The following is a 13,365-nucleotide window of genomic DNA, read 5'->3' as shown; positions in this document are numbered from 1 at the left end:
TTGTTTTTTATGATTATTTGGTTATTTTCTCTCTGGTTCATGTTCTTCTTTAGACCATCATCAAAGATGCCCTTGTTTCACACTCACGTCCTTGTGTAACTGCCAACGTGTGACGCATATTTTTCACAGCAAAAGGTGTCAGAAACACAGTGTTTGAACAGTCTTCCCCTGAAGAGATACACATTTACCTCCTGAATTCTGATTCGAGTTGGTGACGCACATTAAAATTAGGTCAAACATGGAGCGATTGCAAATAGGGCTTGTATATCAGAATGCATCATCGGATCTTTAGTTACTCCGCCATTTTGAGTGGACTCAAATGAGTTGTAGTAGGCCTACTGTAAAATCCTGAATTATCGTAAATAATCTATAACCTAGATTTGTTTTTTCACGTTTTGCATAAGAGATGCTGTGGCAGTTTCTAATTTAACAATGTCCCCCCCATAATGACATAATTACATTCTTTCATGATTAATTACTAAATAATGACAAGAAATTATAATCCTTACCACCAACAAGACTAGTTGACATCACTAACACTTAAATGCTCCTATGCTTCCAAAATGGAGTCGGCCATTGCAAAGTGACATTGTGATATACAAGCCATATAGTTCAAACACATATTGATTTATACATTAACTAACACATTGGCTCAAGTACATAGGCATATGTTAGAGTAATAATTAATTACAAAAAAAACAAGAACGATTAAGTACGATTTCTATCCTATTTTTCTAGCCTTTGTTGTGCTCAGGCAGAAAGAAACAGTGACTGCTTGGCAGAATGAAAGGGAAAGCAGACTGCTTGGCAGAGTGAAAGTGAAAGCAGCCTGGCTGAGGACACCCAGGGACTGGGGGAAAGAGCATTAGGATTCTCCAGACCGTGCTTGGAGACCGCTGTCCTTCATAGTCTAATAGGCAGTTTAAATGCCTTCAAACCAACACCAGACACTCCAAAGCCTGTTAATAGCGGGAGGCTAATCCGCTGTTAATGCACTTCCTGACAAGTTACACTTTCTCTGTTGTTTTTTTAAACCTTTTTTTTTTACCACACAGCGACCCAAATGAATAAATCTTGCTTTGTTGGCTCCTTTTTGATATGAATAAATAAAAATATATATTAACATAATATACTATCAGGGCTCTCAAGTCTCACACATTCGCCCCATGCACCGCTCACATGCCACACTTCGTATTTCTCACGCAGAGAAATTACCAGGATAGCGCCCACCAATTTGCGCCGCTGTTTAACAGTGGAACAGGTAGGAATCAAATAGGTTTCCCGTACGTAGGGTAACCAGACGTCCTCTTTTGAGACACTTTAAAAAAAATGTGTGGCGGAATTTCAATACATCTCATACATGTTCACATTGAATTTGTGTTAAGCATTGGACTGAATGCCACATAAATATATAATTATGTTTTTACACGTTTGCAACGTTTAAAAGTTCAGGGAAAAGTATATGCCTCTACTGGTGTTGCTTAAGCCAATAGCCTTTTGAGGCAGAGTTGTTTCTGAATATTAGTGTCAAGGGCCAATAATGCTTACTATCATACATTAGTCACCATGTCTGTGGACACATTTGTATGCAGTCACACGTTAATATACCACCCCCCCCCCCGCCGCCGCCGACAAAATCTCACTCTGAACTCAGTTCAAAACTTGAGAGCCCTGTAACATACAATTGTAACTTTGAGATTCCTTCTGAAGGGCAAATGTCCTATTGTCAAGATAATCATATTCCTAAAGTTGAGGATCAAATGCTGCAATGTTTTTTCCACCCAGCCTGATGCTAGCTAGACTAATAGCCTGATGCCAGCTAAACCAACAACCTCAAATTAGCTAGACTGATAGCCATGATGCGAACTAGACTTGAAGCCAGATGCTAACTAAACCAACAACCTGACATTAGCTAGAGACTGATAGCCTGATGCAATATAAACCAACAATGTCAAATTAGCTAGACTGATAGCCTGATGTGAGCTAGACTTAAAGCCTGATGCTAGCTCATCTGATAGCTTAATTCCCTCCAACCAATGGCATCTTACTTCATGTCGGCAATAACGTTTATAAAGTAAACAAAAACAATCTATATTGAGATTATTGAGGATGTCCTTTAGCATTGTTTTAAGACACACAAGAGTGCTGAATAAGACAAACATATAATTAAAACACGGCTGCACAACATCATCATTCCATACATTCATTTGTATGGGTGATGAGGATGATGTCATTCAAACTCTTAGCCAGACAGCTGCGGGCGAAAATCCATAGCAAACATGCTGTGTCAATGAGATCAGATTTAATCTGACAGTAGCCCAATAATTAATGGGTAAATAGAAATTAAAAAAAAGATTGTTTTGATTGTGGAAAAAAAGGCAAGCTCACAACACTACAAATCATACAGAAGCAAATAACGTCCTATTTGAAACACTATAATAAATATTCATAGAGTGGACTCTAACTGTTTAGAACTGCTGCTATGTTCCAAATGTTGGTAAATCTACTGTTAGTGCATCCATCATTAGAATTATGAATACGTCTATTGTCACAATTGTGTGTACATCCATCATTAGACTTGCTACTACATCAATTTTCAGACGTGTTTCTACTTCTAACGTTATAATTGTCAGAATTCCTATCGTTAGACTTGCTTGCAGTACATCTAATGTTACAATTAGTCGTACAGTGATATTTACAACTGTTAGCACGTATTATGACATCGTAACATAGTAATATAAATCGTACTGGTGCAGTTGGGCTGTACTGTTGACCAGGTGGCGTTGGCCTGGCACTGCCTGGTGGTGGCGCCAGTGAGCAGGTAGCCGTCCATGCAGGAGTAGATGACAGAGTGGGAGAACGTCGTCCCGTCCAGACGGAAGACTCGACCGTTACTGGGCGTCCCAGGGTTACCACATTGGACCGCTGGGTGGGGGGGGGAGAGAGAGAGAGAGGTAGAGAGGAGGGGAGGTTGAGAGAGCAAGAGAGAGAGTGACAGTGAGAGAGCGCAAGAGAAAAAGCGCAATGGAGAGACAGACAGAGAGAGAGATAGAGCGACAGTGACATAGACGGGGAGAGTGAGTCTTCTGCATCTCAATGGGCTTCAGGATCGGACTCGACATTAGAATGCGCGTGTTCCTTCACATTCTGTGCAGAGTAATGAACCCTAACCCTGTGTTAGCAGCCTCGGTGCTTACACCAGGGACTTCATTTACATTCTAGTTTACATTCTCTGCTATCAACGGTGGCCCTGCTTTTTGTCATCATGGTGACTGAGAGCAAAGGCAGATTCCATCCTATTTTTACTTAGTGGTTGAACAGACGGTTTTAATTCCAACGTGACTCACAGTGATTTAAATGCATGCTATTAAGGAGCAGGTGAGGGGTTAGGGTATCTAGCTTTAGGACGCCTACAGGTAGGAATGTGGACATCGGGGATTGAACCTGGTAGCTTTCGGCCGGAATCCAAAACCCTAGGCACTGCCCTGTTCTGTGAACCCCCTGCTCTGGAGTCCAGTCAGATCCAGAGGGTGAACCCCCTGATCTTAACCTTCCAGGCTTGTGAGGTGGATCAAGGTGTGTGGATCTGTGTGAAAATCCATGTGTGTGTATCTGTGTGTAGATCCAGGTGTGTGGATCTGTGTGTAGATCCAGGTGTGTGGATCTGTGTGTAGATCCAGGTGTGTGGATCTGTGTGTAGATCCAGGTGTGTGGATCTGTGTGTAGATCCAGGTGTGTGTATCTTTGTGTAGATCCAGGTGTGTGGATCTGTGTGTAGATCCAGGTGTGTGTATCTTTGTGTAGATCCAGGTGTGTGGATCTGTGTGTAGATCCAGGTGTGTGGATCTGTGTGTAGACCCAGTGTGGAGGTGGATCCGCCGGGCCTCCAGGAAGACATCCATCACTCACGTTTGCAGAAGGGCTGTGTGCCGGACCAGGTGCCGTTGGGGAAGCACATCCTCTCCAGGGAGCCAATCAGATCGTAGCCCTCCGAGCAGCTGAAGAACACCTTGGAGCGGATGCGGAAATCCGTCTGTTCCCGGGAGCCCTGGGAGGGAACGCCGGGGTCCCCGCAGGAGCCTGCCGTGTCCCCTGAACACAAGGGAGAGAGAGAGAGAGAGAGAGAGAGAGAGAGAGAGTTCCTAAAGGTCAGGCTCCAGGGACACAGGCTCAGCTCACAGGGCTAATGTGTTTGAACCGACACCGTGACCCCCGCTCCACAGGTGGGGGTCACATCTTCCCATCGGTTGGAAATCGGCTCAACACGAGGAGAGCAACCATGTGGATAGGCACGCACACACAAGCACACACACGCACACACGAGCACATACACGCACACACACACATACCCAGATAGACAAACAGACAGACGGATAGAGGGAGAGGGGAAACTTCCAGGGGCAAAGGCACATACTAGGACGGGTGAGGAAGGTCTTACACTTGGTGTCCCTACACCAACACACAAACGCGCAGGCACACACACACACACACACACACACACACACACACACACACACACACACACACACACACACAGCTTTCTAAATGGCATCCTGACATCAATAGGCTCCATAATAAATACATGGTTGCTAGTTCATGCATACCTCTGCCAGAGGACTCTATAGGTGTGTGTGCGTGTGCGTGTGCGTGTGTGTGTGTGTCTGTGTGCACACGTTCACAGGCGTGTTTGTCTCTGCCCTTGCAAAAGTCTCCAAGTCAGCAAATGTTGTGTGACAGACAGAGCACACTCTTGGGAACACATGCATATATTTCAGTCTCACACACACACACACACACACACACACACACACACACACACACACACACACACACACACACACACTATACGCAGGAAAGAACATATTTATTTTACTGCCAATAAATCTACAGTATGCTAACGAGTATATTCGTTGCAGGTGGTTATGAATGCATTTATTTATAGGACAAGACATTTTGTTCACAGCCTTAACTTTTTAACCTTCTCTTCGAGTTTGGGAAGTGAAATGCCTTACTTTTGAGGAATGCATGTAACATTTTTCTTTGGTTAACACCAATCAATTCATTGCCGTTCACATTTTCCATTAATCTTCTGTTACTATCGATTATTTATGGTAAACCCGTGGCAGCTGTTGAAACCGTGACTGTTTCTTAGGATAAAATAATACCACCAGGTGAAACATTGCACACATACATCACAGGAAAAATCGCTAAATGGCATTACCGTCACTGGAAACAGATAAATAGCGACTCGCTTTCTTCCTCCCCTATAGGAACACGACTCAAACCAATTGGTCAAGTAGAGGACACACACACAATCACACCTACACACACACACACACACACACACACACACACACACACACACACAGGGAACACAGACAAACATAATGCATTACAATGTCCACGACTGCCGTGAAACACACACACACACACACACACACACACACACACACACACACACACACACACACACAGACCTATTCCAAAGTCATGATACAGCCTCAGGTGTATAGGGCCCCACCAGGGAGTGTAACCAATCTACTGGATGTCACTAGGGTGTGTCAGCATGTGTATGTGTGTTTGTTTGTTTTTTTAGTGTGTGTGTGTGTGTGTGTGTGTGTGTGTGTGTGTGTGTGAGAGCAGATCTTGAGGGATAGAGCAGTAGGCAAACTAATCTCTTTGTTTCCCTTAGGTGACTTTGGAATGACTAATCAGTTGCATACAATCGTGAGCATGCGCAAAACCCAACCCAACCCACCCACACACACACACCAGTTGATAGAATAACTTGTGTATGTTGGCCTGGGGAACACATTCACACTTTGTTTTTCATTGTCAGCTAAGGTGAGCGGACATATTGAAGGATTCAGATCCTCCCCCGAACAAAATGGTATCAGAAAGACAGATATGAAGGCAGACTGACAAATGGCTAGATTGAAAGACAGATAGATAGATAGATAGATAGATAGATTGATTGACAGATAGACATACAGACAGATGGAGAGCTATGTAGATAGATAGACAGATTGACAGATAGACATACTGACAAATGGAGGTCTCTGTAGATAGCCAGACAGATTGACAGATAGACATACAGACAGATGGATAGCTATGTAGATAGACAGATTGCCAGATAGACATACAGACAGATGGAGAGCTCTGTAGATAGATCGACAGATTGACAGATATGGTTAGTGCGTGTGTGTGTGTATTATAGTGAGCACTTAGTGAGCATGTGCGTGCGTGTGTGTGTGTGTGTGTGTGTGCGCGCGCGTGTGTGTGTGTTTGTGTGTGTGCATGTGTGTCTGTTTCCGGCCACATGAGTAGCCAGCACAGAAGCCCAGCGGCCCGGGAGATGGACAGGGCAGCCACACAGCTGGACCTGAACACACTGGGATCCACTGCTCTGTCTCATCCCATTACGTTGGCGCGTTGGTGGTTCGTGGCATCGTCGAGAAAAAAAAGAGGGGGAATAAAGACCTGACCTTGGCTGCAGAAACAGGCAAGTGGTCCGGGGTGTTTAGCGGTGAATGTGTGACCCCCTTGCCCGGCTCTGACAGTAGGGGGGGGGTTGGCAATAAAATGGACCAATCCACACAGAAGCAGGTCACACACAAAGGCCACGGCTGAAGAAAATGCAGGATTTCAGGCCACTTGGAATGATTTCGACTTCGGTAAGAGCACTTAGCCGCGTGAATCAAGGTCACGGCCACCAGTTACTCCGTTCCTGACCGAATCCATCCACGATAACGGCGAGAGGAGCGGACGTTATGTGACGCCGTCCTACCGGGGACGACAACGCCGCTAAGATATCGGTGTTGCGGAGATGGGTTTGATTTGCAGTGATTACGCTTTTGAAACAAGTAACAATTTTCGTGTCAGCGGCCGAGCGATCGGAGCATGGTATCGACCTGTTTGTTTGCCAGCAGAGGGTGAGCACTATTTAGAGAACTGTTACAGCCGGTTCAGCCACGAGTCGAGCATTGTCTCCGCATTATAACCCTTAAACTGAGTCCACCGGCTATTCCCCAGCACAATCACCACAATGGAACCACAATGTTGTATTAGTCAAAAAGTCTCCAAAGAGTGTTCCCATGAGAACCTCCTGGGACTTTTTCAGTTTTTCCGGACTCGAAATTCATGCACCTCGCAGATTCATCTGCAGTCATGGGTTTTTGACACCTTGTTTATGATTGGCAAATACTGTGTGTGTTTGTGTGTGTGTACTTATGTGTTGAGGGGGGGGTATTCTTGTCTTCAGAATCATGCTAGCATAGCAGGACTCCCGGAAAAAAAAAGATTCATAGTGCCGTTCTTTTCTCTTGTTCTGACAGTTGTTTTGATCATTTCCCTGGGCCGGGGCCCCTCAATCAATAAATCCTCTCTCTACACCTCAACTTTCTTGCATTTTTAACGACGCGCAAAATAAATCGGTCACGTTCCGCCAAAAAGAAGAAACGTTCTCGCCGTCCCGTCCCGGTAACCATGGGACGCTGTCAATCACTGCCGGTGTGCTCATACCGCTGCGCCCACGGTTACCGTGGTGAAGCGCGGCAGTGCAGCCAAAGGTTAATTAGGCTTAAGCAGCGTGTTTGTGCATCGCTGCCCGCCTGTCTCCGTGGACCCATATATATTCCGACCCGTCCGTTGGAAGGTCATGGGTGCGTGTCCCAGCCCGGTGGACATGTTGAGAATGGGTTCTGCTCTCTCGCGCTCTCTCTCTCGCTCTCCCTGCTGCACGTTTGCTGCCATTTCATCCATGAATCCTTTTCCCCTTCATTGCTAACCTTTAGCACTACCACCGGCAACCCATATTTATGACCACCCCCCCCATGGTACTTCATCACCCCCCCCCCCTCCAGACCTCCCCGTCCACCGTTTGAACCCATCTTTCATCCTCGTTTCAAGGTTTGAGGAAATGGCCACCTTTCTTGGTCTTTGAGTCTCCGGCGGAGATCATGCAAGGACTGTTCACTCAGCACACCACGAGGGGGGAAAAAACGGTTACGAAACAATGAAGAAAAGAGGAGAACCAAATTGGCAGGGAAGAGGTCGTTCCACCGGTGAGGCCCCAGAGGTGTACTTTCTTTCTCGGTTGACTGTCCTTTTCTCGGCGGTTCACGGTGGTCATTAGCCAACCAATCCCCCCTTCCCTGTCTCTTCCCACCATGCAAGTGGTAGTGAAGGGCGAGTGTGTTATTAGAGCCAGAGAGAGAGAGAGAGAGAGAGAGCGAGAGAGAGAGCGAGAGCGAGAGAGAGAGAGAGAGAGAGAGAGAGAGAGAGAGACACATGGGGATCTCCACACCCGACTGCGTTAACACATGCTTCCTTCATGTCAACTTCCAGCTTCCTACTTCCCCTCCACCACCACTCCTCCTTCCCAACACCCCTCAGCCTTTGATAAAAAGCTTGGTGTGAGATCTCTTAAACTGGTAAACTCCTCCTCATGTCTGCCTCACCCTATGCCGTCCATCCCCAGCCCTCTCTCCATGGGCCTCCGCTACAACACGGGGACCCCCGCGGTGAGACAGGGTCACCACCTCTCTCCCCCCCCCCCCTGTTACCTGAGCAGAAGGGCATGGGCGCGCTCCACACCCCGTTGAGCTGACAGGTCCGGGACGACTCCCCCTTGAGCTGCCGGCCCCCCGCGCAGGAGTAGCGCACCGTGGAGCCGAAGGTGAACTTCTCCCCGCTCAGCAGGCCGTTGGGTGGGGAGCCAGGGTGCCCGCAGTCCACCACTGGGTGGGGAGGAAGGAGATGGATACGTTGTGTTGAGACTGATGTACCATGGGATACATGTGAAGGTATAGGTGCAACATAATGTGTGGATCAATCTCGACTCGACTCAGGTGGGATACATGTGAAGGTATAGTAGATTCAGCATAAGGTGTTGACAGCTCTCAACTCACGCTGTATATAATACAGTGAAGGTATAGGTAGATAAAATAATGTGTTGATAACTCTCAACTCACTCATATACTGTATATAATACAGTGAAGGTATAGGTAGAATATAGAGTTATGATCACTCTCCACTCACTCAGATACTGTATATAATACAGTGAAGGTACAGGTGCAACATAATGGGTTGATGGCTTTCAACTCACTCAGATACTGTATATCATATTCTTGCTTTAGGTTTCTGTAGTCTCTTTTAATGATGTCACTAGCCTGTAATTGAGATGCTGTAACACCCTGGTTTCTCATCTAGGAGAACAGCAGTAGTGATCGGAAGTTTGTCTTGTGTTATTATCTTATCTGGCCGACAAAAGAGATGCACAATGGGGCAGGAGGGGATTTATTAAATCAATGGATTTTTTTACTTGCTGTTTTCCTTATTTATTGCATTTTCACTCGACTATTTTTTGTTTATTTTTCTCTTCTGTCTTATTTGTTTGTTATTGGATGTATTGTTCAATTTATAAAAATGTACGCTTTTCACGCACTGATGGTGCGTGAAAAGCGATTTTTTAAAATGCGGATTGAATTATTGTTCTGAAAGTTAAATAAAGTGTAAAAACAGAAGAAAAACTATTTGTTTGGACCGACCATGTGGACGTATGACAACGTATCGTACTCACCTATACACTCAGGTAAGGGCTTGTCCCATTGGCCGGTGGGTTGACAGGTGAGCACAGGCGATCCGAACAGGTAGTATCCCGGGTTGCAGTCGTAAAACACCACCGTGCCAAATGTAAAGTTCCCATACTCAATTTTGCTCTGGCGAATTGAATTTGGGGGAATGCCGGGATCGGAACAATTCACCACTATACACATAGGGACAGACGGGAGAGGTGCACACACACACAGACACACACAGACACACACAGACACACACACACACACACACACAAATGCACAAACATGTACAAACACAAAGACATAGATTGGAAGATATGTGTTATTAGGTATGAACCAGTTAGGGTAATTTCCATCATCTCTTTTAGCAATGCTCATCTTAATGTCATTTTAATGCAGTCATATGAGCATGCTTAAGTAATAACGACTGCATCTTACAATGGCATATACTGTATAGAATAATTGACTTCTGGGAGATATATCCTCTAGTCTTTAGTGGTAAAGGCGAGAAGGGGGGGGGGGGGGGGGGGGGGCAGTCACAGAGTGACACATGGGAAGCAAATCCAGGCCAGTGCCTTGCTCAAGGGCCCTAGAGAGAGCATTAGAGGGTATTAACCCAACACACATGCACTTAGGTGTGAAGGGAAAACCGGAGGGCGAGGACAGTTAGGAAGCGAGTTAGGGCATGCAATGTGAAAGGGTTCTGTAAACGGGGGGATAAGTTTTCAGATTCACGCATCACCCTTAAAGATATAAATCATATTTTTTGCTCTTTAGTCATTTGTTCTTAACTGATCTTGTTTGAAACCCGGAGTCCTAATTTCGCACAAAAAAATTGATTTCCTTTCACAATAGAGGCTGCTATTGTGTCTCTGTGTATTCTGTACATGCACTTTTCCGTTCCGCTTGTTTGATAGGATGAATAGAGCCAAGGAAAGAACAGCTAACCACGGTCTTGATGCCGGATCCAAACAACCCCAGCTGAATCATTTATTAGGCCGGGCATTTTCTATTCACTTTACCTTTCCCTACTGTCTTTCAGAGCGGAACCTGTTTGTCAGTTGGGAGAGCTAGGCCATTTTTTTGTGGAGATGTTTGTTTGAGGGGTGAGGGGCTGATAGAAAAGGGGTGAAGGAGAAGGGGGGTGCTATTGGGGTATCATAACATGTTAGGGGGGGGGGGAGGGGTGGTTAACTGTTAAGGACAAGGTTAGGGGTGAACAGACTTAACTTTTCTCCCCACCTTTACACGTTGGGGGCGGGTGGCTCCACTGTCGGTTGGCCTGACACTGAGCACGTGCGGGCCCCTCCATCTCGTAACCGCGGTTACACACGAAGCTGACCACGTCGTTGAGGTTGAAGCCGTTGCCCACCGTGCGACCGTATATGGGACTTCCGGGATGTCCACAGCTAATGGCTGTACGGAGCAGGAAGTGGAACGAAAAACAATAATGATTACCCAAATTGATTTACACAGTAGTGCACATTAAAAGCATTATTAAGTATCAAGGTTCAGAAAACAAATACTAATCAACATCATCTTTAATGCTTTCATACAGAAGAAATAGAAGGAAGGAAACAGACTACAGTAGGGGTAATGGCAGGTAATGCATTGGTTAGTGTGTTCGATTCCCTGGCGAGAAGTTGATGTCCACAGCCTTACCTGTAAGCATCTTCCTACCTGTAGGAAGGTGCTCTCGATAAAAGCTAGTGTTAAATGACTCATTGATAACATCAAAATACATAGAGTATAATGAGTTGTTTCATGCTCAGGTCTCAACTCAAAGCCAAAGTCATAAAGTCATTTTGTTCCTTCACTCCATTGCCCTCACACTACCTTTCTGATGTTCTTCTGTCTGTCTCCTTCAAAAGAGTGATGGAAGAGGAGGAGGAGGAGGAGCGGAAAGAGGAGAGGAGAGCAGTTTTGTGGAGATGGGAGTGAGGAGATTTAGGGGTAAGGAGGTGAGAGGAGGAGAGGAGCAAGTGGGGAGCAGAGGAAAGGAGAGCGAGGGGAGGTGTAAGTGGAAATGGAAAAGAACAAGAGAGGCAGAAAAACAAAGTTGATGAGAGACGGCGGAGAGGAGAGGGAGGGAAATAGACCTGGGGAGACAGGGGGGGAGGAGGCAGAGGTGGAGGAGGTGGAGAAGGCAAGGTCTTTCTCAGTTGATCGCTGCAAATCAGACAAGTTCGTTTGTTTGCCCAAGATACAAATTTATCTGACACCGTCAGCATATCCAGGGGGCATAGATCTACAAACAAACCCAATCAGTCTTGTCACTCTTTCTCTTTTGAGCCCACAGACACACACACACATGCACGCACACACACACACACACACACACACACACACACACACACACACACGTGCACGCGCACAGACGCTCTCATCATCATTCAGTGTTTGCGTCTCTCAACAAGAGCCTCTCATCTCCATAATTACAGTATAATTTTGTTCTGAAATGATTTCCTTCAATAACTTTTGCATGAATAACCTCGGTGGAAAAACAGTTCAGCACAGACGCTCAACACACACAAACTCACACGCACCATTTTGTGCGGAATCAGTAGTCTGTGTGCACACACACACATATATATATATATATATATATATATATATATATATATATATATATATATATATACTGTGTTAGATCCGCCAGCCAGTGCACACAATGTTTAAATGCTTAAAGTAATACAGAGCAAACAAACTCAGACACTGGTTAGCTTTATTTCTGTGACATTTGCATTCTCGTTGAAGATCAGTTAAAGGGCATGGAGGAAAAAAAAAAAAATCTGTATATTAATAATCTCTGCCGTTGCTTGCGTACGACCTGAGAGGTAGAGCGCATTATCATTTACACCACGTTGGAGCAGTTCCTCAACACAAAGTCCTCTAATCTTTCATTTCTGTCCATGGAAAAGAACGTGTCTTTTTGGGAAAGGATGGCACATGTCCTGTGAAAACACACACACACACACACACACACACACTGCCAAAAAACACTCTGCTTCGGCTCAGGAAGAAAGCTAAATTTGTCAGATTTTCTCAACTGTCAAAGGCTCCTCCATTAGTCCCCCCCAGCAGGGCTATTCATTTCACCTACACCTCACTGGCAGACACACACACACACACACACCCTCACACACACACAGCCGCACCTCACACCCGCAAATATACACACATGCATGCATGCACACACACCCACAGAAATACAAACACACAGAAATGCACACACACACACACACACACACACACACACAAACATACACACACACACACACACACAATTAAAATGATACGCCTATTCCTATTAACATAATTATTATTCTGCTTTAATCTGCTATCACACTGATTAAATATCAACCTTACAATGGCACCTATATCAAGTTTACCCCACGGCTAAACTCACAATGATTACCATCTTATGAAAGGTGGGGTTTAGATGTTGGTTTAATGTTGAGAGAGAAATGGTGTCGGGGTGGGGTCGGTTGATGGTGTGTGGCTGCCAATGCTTTTCAAATACATTTGCTAACCAGCGGGTCTCTTGCTAGAGTGTAATTCGACCGAAAAAGCAATTTCCGTTTATGCAATTCCCACCCAAATTGATATTAGTTTAGAATCCTACATTCTGGGAAAATGACCCCCATTTTGACTCCAATTCTAAACCCTATTGATACAAACTGCCACACACCCTGCCACGCAAGTGCCTGCAATTGGGGACCACCAGGGGCCTGAAATTACAATTCTATTATTTTTCCCTGCGAGCCTCTGTCATAAAGGCATCTAA

The 13,365-nt window shown here is 45.4% G+C and overlaps 1 protein-coding gene across 1 annotated transcript in view; it reads right to left on the bottom strand.

The window, feature by feature from the left end:
• Positions 1-2,384: 2,384 nt before the first annotated feature.
• The window catches only part of csmd3b (CUB and Sushi multiple domains 3b), a gene marked incomplete at both ends in the record, with an annotated part of 306,229 nt that continues 295,248 nt past the window's right edge, over positions 2,385-13,365 (bottom strand). Inside the window, 6 exons of the mRNA XM_084484831.1 lie at positions 2,385-2,392; positions 2,749-2,925; positions 3,910-4,092; positions 8,565-8,738; positions 9,581-9,766; positions 10,821-10,994. Of these exons, the coding sequence (XP_084340957.1) occupies positions 2,385-2,392; positions 2,749-2,925; positions 3,910-4,092; positions 8,565-8,738; positions 9,581-9,766; positions 10,821-10,994 (902 nt within the window). The remainder of the gene's footprint in view (positions 2,393-2,748; positions 2,926-3,909; positions 4,093-8,564; positions 8,739-9,580; positions 9,767-10,820; positions 10,995-13,365) is intronic.

The sequence above is a fragment of the Micromesistius poutassou genome, assembly GCF_964030765.1.
Source record: "Micromesistius poutassou genome assembly, chromosome: 20".
In the NCBI taxonomy this organism is placed as follows: Eukaryota; Metazoa; Chordata; class Actinopteri; order Gadiformes; family Gadidae; genus Micromesistius; species Micromesistius poutassou.
Note: the sequence above shows the minus strand (reverse complement) of the source record. Positions and strands in the feature narration are given on the sequence as shown.